Source organism: Nomascus leucogenys, chromosome 9 (assembly GCF_006542625.1).
Source record: "Nomascus leucogenys isolate Asia chromosome 9, Asia_NLE_v1, whole genome shotgun sequence".
Taxonomy (NCBI): Eukaryota; Metazoa; Chordata; class Mammalia; order Primates; family Hylobatidae; genus Nomascus; species Nomascus leucogenys.
In genome coordinates this window covers 95721031-95745621 of record NC_044389.1, presented here as the reverse complement: position 1 = coordinate 95745621, position 24591 = coordinate 95721031, and the positions used below count along the sequence as shown (strand labels likewise).

The 24591-nt window shown below is 37.0% G+C and overlaps 1 protein-coding gene across 1 annotated transcript in view; it reads left to right on the top strand.

The window, feature by feature from the left end:
• Positions 1-24591, top strand: part of MALRD1 (MAM and LDL receptor class A domain containing 1) — a 682931-nt gene that overhangs the window by 513994 nt on the left and 144346 nt on the right. The window contains exon 33 of the mRNA XM_012499583.2: positions 4512-4713. Within this exon, the coding sequence (XP_012355037.2) occupies positions 4512-4713 (202 nt within the window). The remainder of the gene's footprint in view (positions 1-4511; positions 4714-24591) is intronic.

The window sequence follows — 24591 nt, the reverse complement described above, 5'->3', positions numbered from 1 at the left end:
ATTAGTAAATTGGCAAGTATTTCCCTTTGCAATTCTGTGAGCTTTTGCCTCAAATGATGCTCTGTTGTTAGGTGCACACACATAAATGATTGTTATGTCTCTTGAACATTATATAATGCTGTATCAGTCCATTTGGGCTGCTGTAACAATGCCTTTGACTGGGTAATTTGTGAATAGAAGAAATTTTTAAATGGGGTTATGATGAGGTCTCAGTCTTTTAGCGAGACTGCGCCCTGAGTTGTGTCCTTTACAATTGCCTCTCAGCATTTTTTTTTTTCTTTTTTCTCCTTCTTGGATGAAACAAGAAGGCTGGAATGCCTGGAACCGGTTATTTCCCTTCTCCCCCATGGAGAACTAGAGGGGATGGATTTTATATTTTCCCTTCCATACTTTTGTTAGGCTGTGGTCCGCTCCAGTCAGTTAAACTCTCTTTAAATAGTTTGCCTTAAGGGCAGGCCTCATTGGCAAGAACAGAATGTTCTTCGTATGTTTCAAAATAGCTATTTCCCCCCTCCTACCAGAAACAGGCGGGAATGTTCCTCTGATCTTCGTTATAAGAACTTGATGAGGCTGGGCACGGTGGCTCATGCCTGTAATCCCAGCACTTTGGGAGGCCAAGGCGGGTGGATCACGAAGTCAGGAGTTCAAGACCAGCCTGGCCAAGATGGTGAAACCCCATCTCTACTAAAAATACAAAAATTAGCCAGGCGTGGTGGTGGGCACCTGTAATCTCATCTACTCGGGAGGCTGAGGCAGAGAATTGCTTGGACCCAGAAGGCAGAGTTTGTAGTGAGCCAAGATCGCACCACTGCACTCCAGCCTGGGCGACAGAGCGAGACTCTGTCATAAATAAATAAATAAAGAACTTGATGAGACTTCTGGAAGTAAGACTCATGAAACTGTGGGTGTCCTCAAAAGAGTTCCTCCCCTCAACACTCAGAGTATTTAACTTTCAAACTTGTTCACACTGAGCCTCCAGCAGTTGATCAATTACAGTTGAGGATTTTCCACCCTTGTCTTAGTTCCTGCAGGACTGCCTTTCCCTGGGCTTCTGTTCTAGTACATTGTGGTTCAATGTGTCCCCCTCTCTCTTTCTTCAGTTTTAGGGGCAGCAGTTTGTCCTGTGACCTCAGTTCTCTAATGCAGGGGTATCCAAGCTCCGGGCCCATGGCCTACTAGGAACTAGGTTGCACAGCAGAAGGTGAGGGGCAGGTGAGCGAACATTAACTTCTGAGCTCCACCTCCTGTCAGATCAGTGGCAGCAGCGTTAGATTCCCATAGAAGCATGAACCCTATTGTGACCCGTGCATGTGAGGGACCTAGATTGTGTGCTCCTCATGAGAATCTAACTAATTCCTGATGATCTGAGGTGGAGCAGTTTCATTACAAAGCCATTTCCCCTGGCACCTCATCCGTGGAAAAAATTGTCTTCCATGAAAGGGTCCCTGGTGCCAAAAAGACTGGGGATCACTGCTCTAATGGATCTAAAAATAGTTGTTGATTTTCAGTTTATTCAGCCTTTTTGTGTGTGTGTGAAGTCTGGATCAATGATTTCCATTTCCTCATATGCTGGACCAGAGACTGCAAGTCTGTACTGTATATAGTTACTGCATTGTTCGCTCTCTCTATATATCTGTAATTCTGAAGCTATAGAGGGCAGTTAATTGGTCTTACCCAACACTCATACATCACTTAGGAGACATGACAGAAAATATGGGAATGAGCTAAATTTTCATTAATATCAGTAGCATTGTTGTTATGTCCATCCTGTATCAACTTACCTTAAAACCTATAACCTCTTCTCTGCAAGGGAAATTTTCCTGTGACTTTAGATTTTTTTCTTTCTTCTTATATATTATTTGAGTGTTTTCAAACTAACCCATAGGAAACTGTGCACTTCTAATGATTAAGCAGTAACTCAGTTCATTGCTTTGCCTTATCAGTGGTAACTAAAGAGCAGACCCCTATTAGAACAGCTGAGTGTAGCTGGGGCCAAGAAATGTCATATTGTCCTCTCACTGATGCATTTCACACACTGGTTTTAATAAGCTACATACCTAGTGAAATGCATGCGGTGTTTCTGATAGCCAAAGGATTTCACTCAGAGACTTCAAGTCAGTGCCAGTGACCTTCGTTCAACATTGCAGGCACCAGGAGTGTCTGGATACTGCAGGAGAGGAACTTCAGGAAAAAGTCCTAATCATTTTCTTTCAAAGCCTTATCTGGCCAACCTAGATACATGGACATTGTTAAAGTAAATGGTCTCTAATACACATCTGATATAGTTTGGATGTCCCCTCCAAATCATATTGAGATGTAATCCCCAATGTTGGAGGTGGGGCCTGGTGGGGTCTTGGGTGTGGATCTCTCATGGCTGATAGTGAGTTCTCACAAAATCGGGTTGTTGTAAAGTGTGGCACACCACACGCCTCCGGCACTCTCTCTGTTTTTCCTGCTTTCCCCATGTAATGTGCCTGCTCCCAGTTGGCCTTCTGTCATGAGAAAAAGCTTCTTGAAGCCTCCCCGGAAGCAGTTGCTGGTGCCATGCTTCCTGGAGGGTCTGCAGAACCATGAGACAGTTAAACCTCTTTTCTTAAGTATCACCCAGTCTCAGGTATTCCTTTATAGAAATGCATGCGTGGCTTAATACACCATCTATTCTGGAACTTAACAATTAGCACTCATATTTTCTACTACCTCTTCATATCTGTTGTTGAATGTTTTCCTTCAAAGGAGTCTTCATTAAAAATAAATGCTGAGGAGTTTCTTCATCAAAACATTTAATATAGATTAAATTTGATAATATTTTAATAGCTATATTTAGATGACCTGATTTTGGTCTGTCTGTTTAAATTCAACAAGTTCTCTTTAAGTTTTTAATGTTCTACATTATAAGCAGTAGCTTTGATCATAATATAACCTTTGCATATAACCTTGATGATAACATAAACTCAAGTATACTTTAATATTTTTGTATATTCTTGGAATCCATATTCTATGACAAAAATTATGCTAAAATTATTACTTTATGTTATAAAATGTTGACAGTTAATATATTACTGGGTCTGTGTTTGACTAAAATTTAAAAAATATTAAAATAGCGATAGCCAAATTCATCCAGCAGTTAATTTTTAGAAAGCTATTTCAAATAATTATTACTGTGATATGAGTTGCCGTTTTAGTTAAGTATGTTTAATAAATGTAAAATTAGAAACAAATGGCATTAGAATTAATTATTTTTCAAGGAAGTTAGCCATTGAGGTTTTCCAAAATTATCAACATTTAAAAGTTATTAAAAATATTTTGCTGAGAGTTATCACAAAGAAACCCTCAGAATACAATAATATCATTTCTACTGAAGGACAGAAATATGTGCTATAATTTCAGTTGTTAGTGGGTTTCCCATTAGACATAATGAATAAACAATATTATGAGTTCTTAAGTAATACTCCTAGTTTTCCCATTGGCCACAGTGGCTATGGAAACACTTGACATAACATGTAATTATTCAATTTAATAAACTGGAGGTATTATAAATACATGTTACTAATGAAATAACCTACAAACTGGTCAGAAATTGCATTGAAATAAATAGTGGGTTAGTAAAGTTGACCAGAATTAATTGGGACTAGTGGTAGGGTCAAATAACGGGGTAAGATGTGTTGACACGTATTAGAGAGTTTAATGCTCATGACGTGGGGGAAGGAAAGTCATGAGGTGGTTTTTGAGAAGTAGAGTAGGAAGAGAATGGAAGGAAAATGAATTTGACAAGAGCATGTAGGATTGAAGATTAAAAAGGCTGAATGCAGAGAGAAAAATAAACTGTAAAACCAATAAAAATAGACACATTAATAAATAAATATGTGCTGAGGTTTGGGGAAAAAACAAAGTGTTGCAGTTACATTTTCATGTAATTTGTAAACTAATTTTGCCAGAAAAAAGTGACAAAATAAATATAATAAAGCCATTTCTTTTTAAGTTATTGTGATGTAAACCAAGATTTGTGTAAAAATCAGAGTTCACTTTAATTAGGTTCTGTATAGTATGCTGTCTTCAAAATGTTAAAATATTTTCTGCACATTACTGTGGTTTTTAAAATGACTTCTATAATCTCATATTCATTTATCATATGCATGTATCATGAGGGTCCTCTTTTTCTGCAGTCACACAACCTTAGTCTAACATAGACAAAATTCTTTAGCAATAAAAAATTTGTGTTTATACCTCCTCCAGCTTTTTAAATGCTTAAGACAGTTACAGTTTTTTTTTTATTATGTCCAGTTTGACATACAGAAGTTGATGACAGAAGCAAACAAAGGTCCTACTAACCAAGGAAAATATAACATCCATTGGCTCACTTTATAACCCACAATTTCTACAGATAGAAAATACAACAGTCAATATATTGAGCTGTTACATAGCCAGGGATTTCATTCTTTCATCAATCATCTGGATTTCATGATACTTTTAATCTCCAGTCATAAAAAGTTACTTTTTAATTATTTTTAAAGGTATATACCATTGAAGAATCGGGGCTAAACATTCTGGTGTGGTCAGTGATTGGAAATAAAAGATCGGGATGGACATATGGCTATGTGCCTCTCTCCAGTAACAGTCCATTTAAGGTGGCATTTGAAGCAGATTTGGATGGAAATGAGGACATCTTTATTGCTCTTGATGACATCTCTTTTACCCCAGAGTGTGTGACTGGAGGTAAGTGATTCTTTCAGAAAATGGGAATAAGTATTTGTTTTTAGTATCTAAATATGCTAAAGATTTGGGAATTTCTGAGGAATTACATTTATTTCCGGGTCCAGTTCTATTTACACATGCAAGAGTCATATATAGTAAGAAGTAAAGTTTCTCTGTCTATGAACTTTGCCTTGAAATTTTCATGTCTTGTAGGCAACAAAATAACTTTGCACTAAAGTTGTTTTAGAAACCCTGAGGAAATTTTGTTCGGTGAATGTAGCTTTATTTTCTGCTTTCCTTATTCCCAAAGATTCACAAGAACTGCACAAGGCAAAGGCCCCTGCAGCTACCTATTATCTTCCAGACTGTCTTCTCCATCTGTATTAACCTTTTCCCTTCCTCAGGCCACGTTCCTTCTCCTAACCATTTCTACTGTACAAGCTAGAATGCTCATTCTATTTCAAAAAGAAAAAAAAAGTTCTACTCTAAACACCTTTTCTTAAAAAGTCACCCCTTTAACTGAAATCTGAATTTCTGCTGTTTAAGATGTTGCCCCCTAAGTGGGGCTGTTTGTTTCCTTACTGAGTCTTCCATTTAAAATATTAAATAGTAGGGTCATTGTCTTTCTAGCTACTCAATGCCTCTTTTAAAGTGTTTTTTTTTTGTTGTTTTGTTTTGTTTTCCCTAACACTCCTACTCAGTTTCTTTTCTTTTAAGGCCACACGTCTGAATTTTTATTCTTCTCATAGTTTTTCTCTGGATTCAAAATCCTGGGCAATTTCAACTTCAGGTGACACACCCTATCTAAAACATCAACTTCTTTGCGTCTAATAACCAGTGCAAACCTGCTTCCTCAAGAAGTCACTCCCATAGTTACATTCAGGGCCTGAGCATCCCCTTTGAAATCTTAAGGTTAAAAATCTCATATAATCACCACTTTCTCATCTTCATTACTCCTCCTAAACCCGTTTTCTAGTAACATTAGTAAGAAAAATATATATATTCTAGATCATCAAGGCCTCCTGGTTTTTGGGGTTCCATAAACAGCCTCTTACTTTTTCCTCCAATAATTATAGACTTAATGATTAACATCTTATCCAAATCCATTTGCATTCTGAATTTTGAGTTCTATTATGTTCTGTTTCTTAAATTTTTCACACAAATTTGAATAGTATGTACCAGGCAATTTGCTAAGCATTTTGCACATATTAATACATTTATCTATCAGCACACCCCTGTAGATTCTAGATATATATTCATATAATAATATGAATAGATTATTCAGCTCATATTCTGCCATAATGGCTTTATGATAAATAAACTTATTTACAATAAATTATAATTTATTTACAGTAAGTAAATCTATTATTGTAAATAGATTCTAGATCTATATTCATATAATAATATGAATAGATTATTCATCCTATGTTCTGCCATAATGGCTTTAATCATCTTTGCGATTGAGTTCCTATAACCATCTGAATTTTCCAAAATTGCTGCTAGTCATGCCAATGGGGACCACTAAATATGCTGGTTTATCACCTTAGCTAGGACTTTTAGGGTCCCAGACGCATCAGTTTCTCATTTCCTGGCACCAATTTTCTCCAGCAATCCTCAAATCCTCCCATTTCTCCCTGGCATGTTCTTCACTCTGCTGGTATTCTTGTGTCCTTTGAATAGAAATGAAGCCATTTTGTGACAAATTCCTTTAATTTTCTCATTTTCACCTCCAAATGGGCCTGCACCTGCCTCCAAACTCTTTTTCTCACCATTTATCTCAGGGAAAAAAAACTGCATCTTCCCAAGCATGAATATATATTTTTAGAACATTTGCTTTCTCAACTTCTCTCAGCCACTGCTCCATAAAAGTCTTCTGTGGCTCATGTCTTCAGTACCTCTTCTTCCACTCATTCTTGGCTCTGTCTTTTATATATATATTCCATAATATATATATATATTATAAAATGTATTATTATATATTATTATATATTGCTAATTATATTATTATATTATACATTAGTAACATATATTAACATGCAGTCCATATATATAATTCCATATATATCATTATATATATTATATATATATAATTCCATATATATCATTATATATATTATATATATATACTGGAATATATATTTCTTATATATATTATTCCATATGTATATATTGGAATAGTACATATTTGTATGTATTTTACCAATTTTGAGCTCCTCAAGAGCAAGAGAAGCTTGAGAGCTTGTAATTCATCTCCAGATTCTAACATAGGGCCTAGGAAATATAACCTAAGAAATTACTATTTTTCAAAATAACATACTAACAATGAAAACTGATTGTGTGAACAACAGCCTAACATTCACCAAAGTATAAAGGTTCATCTTTCCCAGTATGTTATAGAACAGACTTTACTGTCAAGGATGATTTAAAAAAACAAAACAGTAAGACCTTTGGCATTAAACCTTTAACCTTGTCATTTTGTGTAATAAAAGTACCTCTCCCCAGCCCCATTCTCTCCTCCAAAATCCAGAGTCTTAAGGCATAGCTTCTACAGCACGACTTCATTATTGATTCAGGCAGATGCTTTTAGAAAATCATAAATTAAATCAGCACTCCTCAAACTGGGGTGTACAGATGCCCACAGCAATGTCCTAGGGATTATGCAATACCACAAAATAAATCTGTTGTAATTCATTGGGTTTATTTGAAGATTTGGGGAGAAAGGTTAAATAATTTATTATGTGACATTTGAAGTAAACTCAAAACTACTATAGAGTGGAATGTCAAAGAGAAAACAGAAAGCTTTAAAGAAATGTGATCCTTTAGCACTATTACTAATGTCCTCTTCCCTGTGGTTTGTGGCACTATGGTGGAAAATTTTGAGAGGTACCTAATAGATAATTTAGACATGGAACACCTGTGTCATATAATAGACAATATGCATAATATATTGGTGAATATGAAAGTTATAACCAATGCAAGATCTAAATAATACAAGAGTCTGTTGTTAAGTATAGAAAAATGGTAAAAGCATGAAACCAATTTTAATAAGGTATCCATCAAAAAAGATATCTATCATGAAGGGTTGTTGAATTTTATCAAAGGCCTTTTCTGCATCTATTGAGATAATCATGTGGTTTTTGTCTTTGGTTCTGTTTATATGCTGGATTACATTTATTGATTTGCATATGTTGAACCAGCCTTGATAAATTAGGTATTGATGGGACGTATCTCAAAATAATAAGAGCTATATACGACAAACCCACAGCCAATATCATGCTGAATGGGCAAAAACTGGAAGCATTCCCTCTGAAAACTGGCGCAAGACAGGGATGCCCTCTCTCACCACTACGATTCAACATAGTGCTGGAAGTTCTGGCCAGAGCAATCAGGCAGGAGAAGGAAATAAAGGGTATTCAATTAGGAAAAGAGGAAGTCAAACTGTCCCTGTTTGCAGATGACATGATTGTATATCTAGAAAATCCCATTGTCTCAGCCTAAAATCTCCTTAAGCTGATTAGCAACTTCAGCAAAGTCTCAGGATACAAAATCAATGTACAAAAATCACAAGCATTCTTGTACACCAATCACAGACAAACAGAGAGCCAAATCATGAGTGAACTCCCATTCACAATTTCTTCAAAGAGAATAAAATACCTAGGAATCCAACATACAAGGGATGTGAAGGACCTCTTCAAGGAGAACTACAAACCACTGCTCAATGAAATAAAAGAGGATACAAACAAATGGAAGAACATTCCATGCTCATGGGTTGGAAGAATCAATATCGTGAAAATGGCCATACTGCCCAAAGTAATTTATAGATTCAATGCCATCCCCATCAAGCTACCAATGACTTTCTTCACAGAATTGGAAAAAACTACTTTAAAGTTCATATGGAACCAAAAAAGAGCCCGAATTGCCAAGTCAATCCTAAGCCAAAAGAACAAAGCTGGAGGCATCATGCTACCTGACTTCAAACTATACTACAAGGCTACAGTAACCAAAACAGCATGGTACTGGTACCACAACAGAGATATAGATCAATGGAACAGAACAGAGCCCTCAGAAATGATGCCGCATATCTACAACTATTTGATCTTTGACAAACCTGACAAAAACAAGAAATGGGGAAAGGATTCCCTATTTAATAAATGGTGCTGGGAAAACTGGCTAGCCATATGTAGAAAGCTGAAACTGGATCCCTTCCTTACACCTTATACAAAAATTAATTCAAGATGGATTAAAGACTTACATGTTAGACCTAAAACCATTAAAATCCTACAAGAAAACCTAGGCAATACCATTCAGGACATAGGCGTGGGCAAGGACTTCATGTCTAAAACACCAAAAGCAATGGCAACAAAAGCCAAAATTGACAAATGGGATCTAATTAAACTAAAGAGCTTCTGCACAGCAAAAGAAACCACCATCAGAGTGAACAGGCAACCTACAGAATGGGAGAAAATTTTTGCAACCGACTCATCTGACAAAGGGCTAATATCTAGAATCTACAATGAACTCAAACAAATTTACAAGAAAAAAACAAACAACCCCATCAAAAGGTGGGCAAAGGACATGAACAGACACTTCTCAAAAGAAGACATTTATGCAGCCAAAAAACACATGAAGAAATGCTCATCGTCACTGGCCATCAGAGAAATGCAAATCAAAACCACAGTGAGATACCATCTCACACCAGTTAGAATGGCCATCATTAAAAAAACAGGAAACAACAGGTGCTGGAGAGGATGTGGAGAAATAGGAACACTTTTACACTGTTGGTGGGACTGTAAACTAGTTCAACCATTGTGGAAGTCAGTGTGGCGATTCCTCAGGGATCTAGAACTGGAAATACCATTTGACCCAGCCATCCCATTACTGGGTATATACCCAAAGGACTATAAATCATGCTGCTATAAAGACACATGCACACGTATGTTTATTGCGGCACTATTCACAATAGCAAAGAGTTGGAACCAACCCAAATGTCCAACAATGATAGACTGGATTAAGAAAATGTGGCACATATACACCATGGAATACTATGCAGCCATAAAAAATGATGAGTTCATGTCCTTTGTAGGGACATGGATGAAACTGGAAAACATCATTCTCAGTAAACTATCGCAAGGACAAAAAACCAAACACCGCATGTTCTCACTCATAGGTGGGAATTGAACAATGAGAACTCATGGACACAGGAAGGGGAACATCACATTCCAGGGACTGTTGTGGGGTGGGGGGAGGGGGGAGGGACAGCATTAGGAGATATACCTAATGCTAAATGACGAGTTAATGGGTGCAGGAAATCAACATGGCACATGGATACATATGTAACAAACCTGCACATTGTGCACATGTACCCTAAAACCTAAAGTATAATAAAATATATATATATATATATTTTTAAATACTGAAAAAAAGATATCTATCTATAAATTTTGAAAGATATACAAAATATATTATCTGTCTCTGAAAAATAGAAATATGGATTATTTTTCTTTTCTTCATGGTATTTTTCATACATATTTTTAAATGTCTTCTTAAAACTGTGTTGTTTGTAATTGGGAAAAAATAATGATGTTACTTTATCAAGTAAAAGTAGAAGGTCATGATACATATAATTAAGAACCACAAATTTTGGGTTAATTATTGTTTTAATCTTGCCCTAAATGAAGTTATTTATTGGAATCATTATAGGGAACTATTGCATAGATGGATTTATTTCTATTACTTTGAGTCCTGTGTTTTTCCAATAGTTACTCCTGTTAATAATAACTCATCTCTGTGAAACTCTTTGAGAAATGTGAGAACAGATTGTAATTAGCTCTTCTTACTTGCCAAAGTTAGGGAACATCAGGCAGAATAAACATTATGGGTGAGCTGTTCTGCTAGTAGTTCAGGGGTCTGATGTTTCACTGTTCTGGAGCAATTCTTTATCCTGTGTAAGAATGAGTAATCTAGAATTAGTTTTGCCTTAGCAGTTTTTCTTCCAGTTGCCTTAACTTTCCAAATAGCAGCCAACGAAGTCAGACAGAAATTTTAGATGTTCAAGAAGGAAAAAAAAATAGCAATTATATATGTGCCTCAGAGACATTTGGTAAAAATTATCTTTTAAGTGTTAGTACTTAGCAAGGAAAACTTCATTTCCCAGAAATGCTGGATAAAGGAAGCATTCTTTTTCACATAAAATTTAAAATAGGTCCAATTTCTAGACATTCCTCTTTAAAGTTTTTATTTTGTAGGCTAAAAATCTCCAGAATATGATGCAGTTTTCCAATTAAATATAGTTGTTAAAAAATGCAAGAATTCTGATAGTACAGGACCTACCACAATGAATGTTTACTGAATAAAGCGAGAAACAGAAATTAAATAGATTTTTTTTCAGTATTCATTTATGTGTTCATACTTCAGCCCTTTGGAAATGTGAAAAAGTCTATACCATTAAAACTACTAGCTTTGTTTGTCTTTCCTTAGTTAACTCAGACAAGACACAAATGAACCAAAGCACCTGAATTAACGGATAGTTTTCTTAAGATCTTATAATAAAACATCCAGATTTGTATGTTGAACATGCCAGCTTTCTGCTCAGGTCCAGATTAACATCCTACAATTAAAAACGGCAAAGTCTCAACTTCATTTCAACCTCGTATTAGGTGTTTCATTGTTGTTTTTACCACCCCTACAAACTCCCATTATCGGAAGGAATATAGAACAACATTTGTCACCCCAAGTTACCTGCAGTTTTGTTTCAGTGTAGAAGATTCCACTAAAAACAGCAGTCCTATCCCCCACCACCCTTTACCTTCCGCATTATTACTTCTCTGTCCTACCTTAATTCCTTTAGGTTTCCCAGGGCAACATTTTGTAAATGAGACAAACTTGATGAAATAGAGCATCTCCAGAAATTCTGAGTCCGCAGAAGAGTGTGTTTATTTTTATTGCATCTGTTTTCTTTAGCCATGTGAGTTTCCAAGAGAGAAATGTGTTTTCTGTTTTACTTCTATCATTTGAAACAAGGAGGATCTCATCTGTCTCCATGATGAAGAAACATTTTACAGCACTATTAGGACATTGATACCTTTAAAACTATATGTGAGGTTGTAAAATATTTGAAACAACCATGGCTTGAAAATGCTGTGCATTTCTACACAGTTTTGTCAGGAGTTTAATAAGGTGGCAAATACCAATAGACACAACCCTATGGAGATTGCACCATAGCTAGGAAGTGGATTATTTCCATAGAGAAGTTGGCTGGTATACTGGGTAGAAAAGCATCTCCTCAAAAATCCATGTCCTTTGCAAGACCTCAGAATGGAATCCCATTTAGAAATATGGCCTTCGTAGATGTAATTAAGATGTAAATTAAGGGCATTTTGGAGTATGGTGGGCCCTAATCCAATATGACCAATGTCCTTAGAAGAAGAAGAGGAGAAAACACACAGAGAGTACCCTGTGATGAAGGGGACAGAGATTGGAGTAACTCATCTACAAGCCAGGGAATGCCCAACATGGTCAGCTAAAAAGAAGCTAAGACAAAGGAGTGGAGCAGCTTCTCCCCAGAGTCTTTAGAGAGAGCAGGGCCCTAGCAATACTTTGAATTCAGACTTCTGGCCTCAACAACTATGGAAGCATAAATGTCTGGTGTTTTCAGCCATCCAGCTTGGGATACTTTGTTACTGCGACCTTAGGAAACTAATACAACTGGGAACATTGAAATCTACTTTATAGCCAAGAACTGGGTGCAAATCTTCATTACGCACTGCTTCCTGATTTGCTTTCTGTTTCTCTTGTTTGCTGTCTGGGAAGGGACCCCACTGAGCCATGAGCTCTAGATTCTGTACAGTGGGCAGATGACCTTGACCATGGCACATGTTCCTTCTGGATCCCACGCCAGGTAAAGGTGTTTGGAAACCCTCCCTGGCCGTGGAAGCCATTAAGGCTCGGACTCACATCACTATGGCCCTCTCCTAGGAGGGACTCAAGGCTGGCATGGCTCTGCATGGCAGGCATGGTGGATCAGGGCACCTACCCAGCTCAGCCAGCCCCCGGTGCCCCTTCCTCTGAGCCAGGTGGCAGCAGCAGCCCTGGGCAGAAGAGACAGCCAGGAAGTGGTCTCATGGAAGCCCAGTGGAGCACAGAAATGAGGAAATAAATCACATTTCATCCAACTTTAGGCAGGAAAAGCAGGGATTCGCCACCTGCCTCATTTTATTTCTCTTCCCAGAACAATCATTAAACTTTTCCCATGCTCAGCCACCCCTTTCCCCCCAAAAAAGAAAAAAAAATCTTCATTATGCTTACTACTCATTGGACCTGATTTTTCTCATCCATGAAATGATTATTGTCAGAATTTAGGAATATGCCTTTCCTAAGAGTTGCATTAACCACTTCACACAAATGAGGAATCATTTTGAAAAACCTAAGAATAATTCTTAAGTGACACAATATGTCACTTAATATTCCCCATTGAAACATGCTGCATCTGAAACTCCCTTAGAAAAATACAATAAATAATGAGGTGCTACGACATGTTCAAAAGCTGAGAAAACTCCAGTTTGGGAGATTAGCATCATGGGCACTTTTTCCCCACCCCCCTACCCCGACTAGGTTTTGTTGTTACTGAATTGAAAGAAAATAGACCTTTGGAGAGTGAGTGCAGATTCTAAGGAAAAGAAATGTCATCATAGGGCATCCTTTCTATCTTAACTTTATAAATATAAGTTGATGGCAAATAGCAAGGTGCCAAACAAAATAAAGAATAAAATTCATAAGAAAGTCAAGGGGAATAGTACAAATTCTGCTTCACTGCTGAAAAATAATAGCTCTCACTTCGTTAATTAATAGAGACTCCCTTTCTTCTTTCCTATCTCTAGGCTTGAGTAGCAAGTCCAAGTAACTATTTTCAGATGTAATCTCTTAAGCACAAATTATTTAAAGGCAGAGATCTTTGTCAGTTGTGTTCAATGGTGTATTCTATATGCCTGGATGAGTTCCTGTTATGTAGTAAGCATTCAATAAGTATGTTGTATGACTAGAGAAATAGGTTGAATGAAGAGATAATTAAGTAAAAATCACTATCAGATGAATTTATATGTTTTGTGGCACCTCTCTTCATACTCACCAATGACCTCAGCTTCCAAAGTTGTTCTCAATTTCATGTTTGGGGAAAAAGAGATCGCGAACAAGAGACAGGCAGAGAGAGAGAGAATGAATTTTGTGAATAGTCTAGCAGGCTCTGTGTGGTTGTATAAAGTGATGGAAAGAGGACCACTGAAATAAAGTTTTGGAGAGCTTGGACTAAACTATGGCTGTGCTATACTTGTACAATTTTGAGCAAATCATTTAAACTCTCTAGACCATGTTATGTCACCAGGGAAGCGAAATAGATGATTGCTTAAATCCCTTCCAACTCTGCCATTTTATGATTATATGATACCGGATTTGGAGGAGAGGATTAGGGAAACAGAAAGAAGGCATAGGGCATGACATGGGAGAGGAGGGAGTTCAGAGAGAATGAGAAGGGAGTTAAAGGAGATCTGGGAATTAGGGCAGCGAGGTAAAAGTAGAAATGTCATTGCAGTTAGATGCAGAAGACTTCTCACTACTGGGCATGTCTTTGAATTTAAGTTTGCCGTTCATTCAGTCAATACTTGTTGAAAATCTATGTGGTGCCCTTGAGTTGGATTGGAAAGACAGGTAGGAATGTAGTAGTGTCTACAGCTCTCAAGGAGTTTACAATCTAAGAAAATACTGTTATAATGATGCATACTTGAAAGTTTAAAGTACAGTTTGTCTTTAAACAACATGGATTTGAATTGCCCAGGTTCATTTATTTATGGATTTTCTTCAACCAAATGCAGATGGAAAATGCAATACTCATGGGATGCAAAACCCACATATACAGAGGACCAACTATTGGTATAAGCAAGACCCAGTAGGGCTAAGCAAAGCCCCAATTTGTGGCATTTGCCTATTTCTTTGGTGTAAATACTCCCAGCATGGTTGATTTCAAGCTGTGCATGTGACATCACTGAAGGTGATATTAAAAATAGATGCTCAGCACAGTACAAGCAGTCTGCTACACATAGTGTCAGAGGAGTGAGCCCCAGGTTCAACAGCACCACCTCCCTCCCAGCTAGACAGTGGAATGAAAGTAAAGGCCATGGTTCATGGAAAAACAAAACACACACACACACACACACACTTACTCAGCATTACTAATATAGATTATTGCCAACAAGCAATAATTTTTTTCATAATAAGGAAATTTGTACCTTTTGTTTCAGTCGATAAAAAAGGCCTCAAAAATCTCTTGGTTATGAATAAGAAAATGCCATTAATGTCTTCAGTGCCTGTGCATACCTTTCTAAATATCTACTTTGAAACAAGTTATTGTCCACTGCTCCATATCCTTACTCTCAGTACAGCTCAGTCAGCAAGTTCTACAAATGTTGCCATCTTTTCTTCTCCCAGTTTCTTTTTACTGCCCAAGTTCTCATTTGAGAGCTTATGATTGTTCACCGGAATCTCTGTAACGGCCACATAACTGATATATCTAATCTACTCACACATATACAACTCCCAAATTAGTCCTCTAGTACCAATCATGTTGTCATTTCCAGAAAGATAGACCACTCCCCTATCTCACCACGATAGCCCACAGAATATGCTATTGCAAGCAACAGAATTGCACTTGGGCTAACTTAAGCAAAAAGTAAGTTTACTGAAAGGATATTGGATTGCTCCAAAATTTGGAAGTAAGGCTAAGAACCCAAACCAAGGACATTCGCAGGAAGCAAGTGAGGTTGACAACATTCAAGGGTAAGGCTGGCTAATACCAGTGCCTTCAAGTAATAGCTTTGGAAGCTGAGCTATCTACTCCTCTGACATCTCTGTGAATAATCTCGAATACTCCCTATGCCATTCCTCCAAAATTGAAAGTGCTGGTTGGAGCATACCATTTCCAATCCCAAGTCATATTTCCACACTTCAAAGTCACATTGTTACTCTCTCATCTTTATTTACACAACATGCATCTCTGGATGATAGCAATTCTTACTCTCATTTTATCAGAATTAAGCTTGAAAGTTCTGCAACATTTGTGCCAAATTATAACATTAACCAGCAACAATAAACTCTCTATGTATACTTTCGTGTTGTATAACATAGAGCAAATGGAAGGGAAATTAATAAAAATACAAAAAATCCTGCAAGTTATAAAGAGGAGAAAAATGTTTAGTGGTTAATTGCCTACTAAATAAGTTTCTTATTCTTTAGTACACCTACAGACTTGTCTGTCTCTGTCTATAAAATGATCCCTTCAAACAGGATCGTTTGTCTTTCTCAAGTCATTACCCATATCCCCTCATCTCCATGATTTTAGTCGTACCACTTCTCTGGCTAAGAAAGTACAGCCCTTTATCTCCTCTTGTGTAAATCCTCCTCCAATTTCAGGGGCAGAGCGAAAGCTGCTTTCTTCATGAATTTATCCTTAATCCTCCCCACAGGAAACCATGCTCTGAGATTGTCTTAGTCTTAACTTTGCAGTTCTTCTGTAGTATATTTTAGAAGGTATTGTTGATATCTATAGCTTTTTCTCTGTCATTTTTAGTTCCTCCTCATTGAAAAATCCACATTGTCATTTTTTTTTTTTGATTTGGCAAGAATGAGTGATCTTTAACTTCAAAGCTGATTGAGAAAAATGTAAAATAAATTTCAAGTCAATATATAAGAGTAGGTATGTATTGTATATAATATAACAATTGTAGATAAATTATTTAAAACTTGATTTTAATAAAAGTATCATTTTTATGATTTTGGTTCAGTTAGTGATTCATAAGGCCTCTTTTTAAAATGAATAGTGATAAATGTATAAAAGCCGAAAGGAAATGATTACCAGGCAATCCTGATTCACTTATTGGATTATAGAATATTACTAGATTTTAAATCTGTTATTGTGCGTCATGAAGCCCTTACTGTTTGTCAAAAGATGAGTTAATTCCTTTTTGCTCCTAGAAGGGATACTAGATTTGAAGGCAAAAACACTAGAGCCAGAAAATGCCATTAAATGCTAATACCAGGCAGGCTTAAGGGAGTAAAACCTGGATTCCCTGCTTGGCAGCCTTTGGAGGAGTCTGCCTGTTATACTAGCAGGTAGTTCTTACCTGGTTACCTGCTGATCATCAGGCTGGAAGGAATTTTGTTGAATTAGGAGGAAGAACTCCAAATGACAACCATGGAAAAATCACTCTTAGTGTGAACTATATTCCATTAGCTTGAATTTCACAAGTGTCTTATCCAGAACTCAAAGATAAAACACAAATCACTGTCCCAGCACTCTGTCTTAAAGATGAAGGCTTTTATGTGAACGATGACATTGGCCACATAAACACATATGCATTAATATATATGTAACATATATATATAAAATAAAACATAACATGGTAACTTAGTCGTCTCACAACCATATGGAAACAATAATCAATTCCTAAATTCCTGGTCACTTTTGGAAATTATAACCTTTGCTGACTCTTATTTTCACTCAGAAAAGCTCAGCATCCAAATGTTTTACCAGGCCAAGTATGTCAGAGAGATTCTGTGGGCTTTTCACAGCCAGGGTCAGTCTGGCCCTGTTTTGTTCTCTTGGGCTATGAGAGGCTACTTTTATTACGATTTTTCTGATTCCTTGGAACACATATGTTGTTTGCTGGAAAGCATCCAGACTTTATAAAAACATGTTCATTTGTTGCCTAAGAAATAGAAGAATGCAACACTGTTTTACTTAATAGTCTAAGTTTTAAGAAAATATTTTTTTTTTCAAATAGAAAAACAAAAGGCTTTCCCAGAATGACCAGTTTTTGTTCTGTTTTTTGTTTTGTTTTGCAGTAGCATCTTATTGATGTGTAAGAATATTTCACCCAGAAAGGACCAGTTGCTATTTGTAGAAATAGCTGAAAATGACGGCCTGGGTGGGATTCATGTTTCAACAAAGAGTGACTGTGTATACATATATGAGTTTTCATTTTTCACCAGTGTAAACTTGCTCAAAATAGAAAGCACGGGATTAGAGAAATAACCAGGTTCCGGGTACAGTGGCTCACGCCTGTAATTCCAACACTTTGGAAGGCTGAGGCAGGTGTAACACCTGAGGTCAGGTATTTGAGACCACCCTGACCACCATGGTGAAGTCCCGTCTCTACTAAAAATACAAAAATTAGCTAAATGTGGCACATGCCTGTAATCTCAACTACTTGGGAAGATGAGGCAGAAGAATTGCTTGAACCCAGGAGGTGGAGGTTGCAGTGAGCTGAGATCATGTCACTGCACTCCAGCCTGGGGGATAGAAAATAGGTGACAAGCTCATGGCTGGGTTTTGTTTTTTTTTTTTTTCCACAGTACACATGATTGACCAATTTAAAGACCAGTCCAAGAACCAAAATATCTAAACCTTGTGTTTTGCCCTTCCTTCCTCTTCTGATGGTAATGTAACTCATGTTATGCCAGTGAGATGTGCACCCTGTGGGTTTCCATATATACATCTTTTAGCTCACATCTTCATACTTGAGCCATCCTGTTCTGACCAACAATCTCCAAGAACACGTATTACATATATGGGACAAGATAACTCAACACACTGTTCTGACCAACAGTCTCCAAGAACACGTGTTATATAATGGGACAAGATAACCCAACACTACTTAATCTAATCACATTTAGTTGTTTCTATTAGGATAAAGGCAGAAATTCATGTAAACCTCTTTCTTTTATAAAATAGTGGTACAGTCATATACAATGCTCTCAACTTTAGGTTAAGCTACTCATTCACATTCCCCAAAAGTTACTCTTTCGTTAAACATAGCTATTTTTGTCTTTGTCTTCAGTGCCCATCACTGTTAACTGGAAGTTATGGTATCACAGCCACTTGTTCTATTTGATTGCATCATAGAGTAGTTGAGATATTGCACCTGGAAAATCTCTAATAGACAATTGTAGAATAATATCTGACTCTTGAGTGGTCTTCTCTAATGCCCATCTCACTAAATGATTTGTCTCTCATTTGACCTTTCTAAGACAGACAAAATTGTTGTTTCCAAAGTGCGTGTGAAATTTGACACTCTTCCTTCACTGATAGATTGTCTAAAACTCCTAGAATTTTTTTATTGTATATATTTACGGTATGTGATGAGAGATGGCTTCTAACTCTCCATTCTCAGCCTTTTATACTAAGAGAAAGATCTGATTATGTATTGGTACCAAAGCACCTGCTCATAATTTCTGTAAGTAACAGCTTTCCACTCATAGGACCGGTGATGACTTTCTGTTTCTCAGCCCTATATCAGCTAGCCAAGAATATAATGCATGTTCTATCATCTGATATATTCATTATTTCCTCAGTAATTTTAGGGTTTTATGGGGAAGAACGTGAGCATAGGTGAGTCTGAATCAGGTGTCAGTTTGTTGAATACCAACCAAAAACGGTAGACTTAACCCTGTAAGGTGTTGGAGAACCATTTTTGAGCAGAGTTCTTCCTTTGGGAAATGTGTGCTGGAAGAAATGTGAACATTGAATTAAAAGAGGAATGTATTTAATAATACTGGGCCTAAAGTTAGAAGTCAAAAGTTGAGGATTTGGGGAATGCTTTACCTATTAAATAAACTTGCAGTCAATATGAGCTAGAGCTATCAGTGAGCAACAGCGTTAAATTAGGCCAAGTACACAACCTCATCCAACATTGCATATAATTGCGGCCACACTAACACAGATATGTCATACTGGGAACTATAGCACCATATGGAAATGATTAAACAGGAATGAATCTGTAATCCACAGGGGTCCTTCTGGGTTGCAGGCCTCATGGCAGGAAAAAAATGGCCAGCAACCACACTCCCTTTTTATATTTTTAATATATTCTGTCACTTTTACCTACGTTTTAGATTATTGGGGGTTATACGAATGCAGCAAATTCATCATGTATGCAATTTCAGCCATTTGCAGTGGTACCACTATTTTTGGTTATGGAGGAATTCTTTATAATCCTGGCAAATATTGATATTGGGTAAAAGCGATAACTCTTTTGGGGCCTCTTAAGACATTCTGTTTCTTTAGATCTTATTTTCTTTCAAGTCTGCAGCCTCTGTATGTGCTGGAGGAAAGGAAGAACTCTGATAATAGGGTTTTCACTTCTCCACCTCAATCTCATGTTTCCTCTGAATGACATTGCCCATCATCCACTGCCCAGCTATCTTCTCCAAAACTCCTCTATTATTAGTGAGTAGCTTCCTGCTTTCAGGTAACCTGCCTCTGGATCTGTGTACATGCATGCACACATCTTTGTACAAATCACGTATACATACATAAGTGCATTTATGTTTGTGTTAAGTCTGAATTTTTTCCAGCTCCCTCCTATGTTGATTTTATTTAGCTTCGGCCTCAACTAGCTGCAGTTACTCACTTTGAAAATAATTATCATTTTGTACTTGGCATCTCTTCTCAGGTACTTGTTAGCTTCCATATTGGACATAAGTTCTGGAAAGTTCTCTGTTTTCTTCACTCTTGTCTCTCTGTCTGGCTTTGGACATTTTGGTCATGGCCAAACAAGCCTTCCTGATTCCTTATACTACACACATTCTGTGTACTTTCCCACGCATGCCAGGACTCTGAGTCTTTAGTCAAATAGAGGTCATGTTCCATCTTTCTAGGAATATTTAAGCTATTAAATATATGGAAATGAAATAAGATCAAATTATTCTTTTCTCTTTCTCCATTACAGAGGATGATTTTTTAAACTGAAAAATTAATATTTGTGTACTTTATGAAGGGCTCTTATGGAGACATAAGCACAAAGTTATAATTCAGAATAACCTCAAAACAAGAGTACTTATAATTGCAGCTACTAAATTATAATAGTTTCCTCCCTCATAGTTTTTTTGTAATCTTTTTGAATGCTGTTAATAAAATGCCTGCCAGAGACAGTTACCCATTTGTAATAGGTGTATTATATTTTACAATGAGCGTTTTTACTGTCTATATCACTGAGTATGACAATGTTTGGCAACAACATCATTTCTGCCCTTTAAAACTGAAGTTCTACTTGCATATCGTTTTTTCTTTCAAAACAGACAATTTTCCTTTTCTCTAAACATATTAATCATAAAGGTAAAAATCTATCAGATTATCCTTGGGCAGTTTAAGCTTTTATGGAACTTGTATGAAATTCGTGAGAACATTTCATTGAATTTCACTGCAAATTATCAGTGTGACATAATTTTTATTGCTATAAGAAATATGTTTCTGGCCGGGCGCGGTGGCTCACGTCTGTAATCCCAGCACTTTGGGAGCCTGAGGCGGGCGGATCACGAGGTCAGCAGATCAAGACCATCCTGGCTGAAACAGTGAAACCCCGTCTCTACTAAAAATACAAAAAATTAGCCGGGCATGGTGGTGGGCTCCTGTAGTCCCAGCTACTCGGGAGGCTGAGGCAGGAGAATGGCGTGAACCCGGGAGGCGGAGCTTGCAGTGAGCCGAGATCGCGCCACTGCACTCCAGCCTGGGCGACAGAGCAAGACTCCGTCTCAAAAAAAAAAAAAAAAAGATATATGTTTCTACTGCTGTGCAAACATTAAATGAACAATGAAACTTAACGTCTTGTGGGAGGTCAAAGAAACACCTACAATATCAGGAACTGGAACTGTCTGCACAGCACAAAGTGGAGTATGGTAATCAGAGAGATGTCTTGGTTACTAGGAATGTCGAACTTCCTAAATGCCAGTTCCTAAATCCCTTATCCTAGGTGTTTTTTTTTTCTTAAATATTTTCCTTTCCTCTCTTTTAAGATCTAGTAGAAAACAAAAATGGCAGGTTTATTCTTTTAAATATATATACATGTATATACAACATCATCTGCAAAAGTCCTTTATGTAAAATCACATAAAACTTCTGAAGCAATTGGTAAAGACTCATAGGATGCATATGAAATGAATGACAGAGTTCTTTACTTAATTATAAGTTTATATTCAAATATATTCGAAAATTTATTTTTTAAAGACCTTTCCAATTTCTATATTGTTGACCTATCCTTTTACTATTTATGATTTAGTCCATGGAAATAGTCAATGAAAGCATTCTTCAATTCATCCGTTTTGATTATCTAACTCTGTATTAATTATGAAGAAAAGTAAAATTACTATTTAGACCATTGATGTATTATTCATCAGTGTAAGAAGTATTGATTGAACACATATCTCATGCCATTTACTCTGTTGGGCATTAGGATGTCAGTGTATTCTCAAAGAGAGGTTAAAACTTGTCCAATATGATTTGGAGTGTCCAAGCTCTATTTGAAGTCACAATTTTGAGCAAAACATCAGTAAAGACCTGGTGAAGATGCTGTTGTAGTGATGCAATTACAATTTCCTGACAAAGCACAAGTATAGCTTTGATTGTGGGATTTTCTGTTGTTTCAGAATCCTTTTTCAAAACTAATTTGTACACTGATTCCTTAAATTCTAAAGCAACATTTCTTATTTATTCATGTATGTAGAGACGGAGTCTTGCTCTGTCGCCCAGGCTGGAATGCAATGGCGTGATCTCTGCTCACTGCAACCTCCACCTCCTGGGTTACAGTGATTCTCTCACCTCAGCCTTCCAAGTAGCTGGGATTACAGGCACCCACTACCATGCCTGACTAATTTTTGTATTTTTAGTGGAGATAGGGTTTCACCATGCTGGCCAGGCTGATCTTGAACTGCTGACCTCAAGTCATCCGCCCACCTTGGCCTCCCAAAGTGCCAGGATTACAGGCATGAGCCACCGCACCCGGCCTAAAGCAACATTTCTTAACCTGTTTTCTGCTGAAACCCATGCTAGCTGATGTTTATGTGCTTGTCACATTACTTGCACAATACAGACAAGGGTAAACATTTTGTTGTACATTTTAAGTGTTGGATTACTGAATATTAAAAAGGATTTGGAAAAATTAAAAAATTAAAATTCTAAGAGAAAAGTATCAAATATGATGTACAGACTGAAACATATGTTCTAAGGGATAGTGGTCCAAGATAGATAGATAGATAGATAGATGGGTGGATAGATATATAGATAGAAGACAGATAGCTCAATACCAATATTGGTATTTATATATACCAGTATTAGTGTGTATAAATAAAGTATGTCTATATATATGTAGCTGTATATATAGCTGTGACTCCACACCCTTGTTCTTTACTGAAGGAAGCATATTTGGTGGCATGCAAGTGAATGAGAGTAACTTTATTGCTGGTACAGCTTTGAATCATATCCAATATACAAAGAATAAATCAGTTGCAAACAGTGGCATGAGATACGCTTTACTGCGGATTCCAACACACTTGAAACTTGGGATCCTCCTTTTGAGAAACACTCCCTAAAGCATATAAACTAAGCTTTCATATAAGTCTCTTTGTTCTTCTCACCCCAGCGTTAGGTCTGTATAATACCCCTAATCAGATGTATCTTGAAAACTGTTGACTTAACAAAACATAAACGAACAAACACCCCTAAGATATATAATGAGTCATCTTGTCAAAATTAATCAACACTTTTTTGGAATGTTTTTATTTTCTCATCTCTTTCCCCCCATCACAGTCAGCAACATTTCTGAGTGCCCATCTACATTTCTTTTGTACATCCCTTCATCCTTTCTGATGGTACTCTTTGGGGTATATGCAAACGGCACTATCAACACAGAATGCGCTATTTTCGTTTGCTTTCTTGATCTAAGTTTTATTTTTGCTCTGAGCATGTTAGACTCTTCTACACAGTAATTGTCACACATAATGAACAACAACATGAATTTCCAAGGAAGCTAACTACTGTCGGGACCGGCCTTACAAGATTTCCCTTGCACGGTCACTGGCCTTACACCTCAATGCCATTGGTTTTAAGCAACCTGACCAAGCAGCTCACTGGGCATAGTAAGAAATGCACCAGTGTGCTTGATCAAGGCACAGTACATTTATCGAAATGTTATGCATTTACTTGCTGAATTGCTACATTCTCAAATAAATTTGGAGAAATTAGAACATAGAAATTTTAAGAGAAAATCATCAAACATGAGGTGTTGGTTACAATGTAGGTTCTAAGGAATATTGGTGGTGATATATATATATATGTATATATTTTACATATATTGTATATGTATATATACATGTTTTATATATGCATATATTTTATATAATATATGTACATATGCATATTTTGTATATGTATATATTTTATATAACATATATAGGTGGTGAGATATCTATCTGTAGATCTGTCTATAGATCTGCCTATGCCTTTGCAGGGATGTTCCTGAGAGAATTTCTAAGAAATCTCTGATTTGGAGTGTGCCTTAAAGTCAGCTTCCCAGGGAACCTGACTTATAACACCCTCTAAACATAAAAATGAATCTAGTTTAAATTAAATCTCCTCTGAATTGCTCCTCAAATTTTCATAAGACAGATCAATAGATATCTCACCACCAATATTTTATTTTTATATATCAAAATTAATACATGTATATATGCAGTGTAGGTGTGTGTCTGTGTGTGTGTATGTGTATACTTTATACTCTACAGCAGTTTTAGGTTCACAGCAGAACTGAGAAGAAAATTTCCCATATACTCCCTGCCCCCACCCTCATAGTCTTCCCCGCTATTAACATTCTGCACCAGAGTGGAACATTTGTTACAATCAATGAGATGAGCCTACTTTGGCACATTGTTGTCACCCAAAGTCCATGCAGGTGCAATAAGAGGCACAGCCGATACCACGGGGAGCTCTGGAGCTACAATGGCTCTTCATAGATGCCCTACATTGAGGCATAGGGCCTGGGCCATCTTATCTCCAACTCACCGGTCAGTGAATGCAGCTGTTCC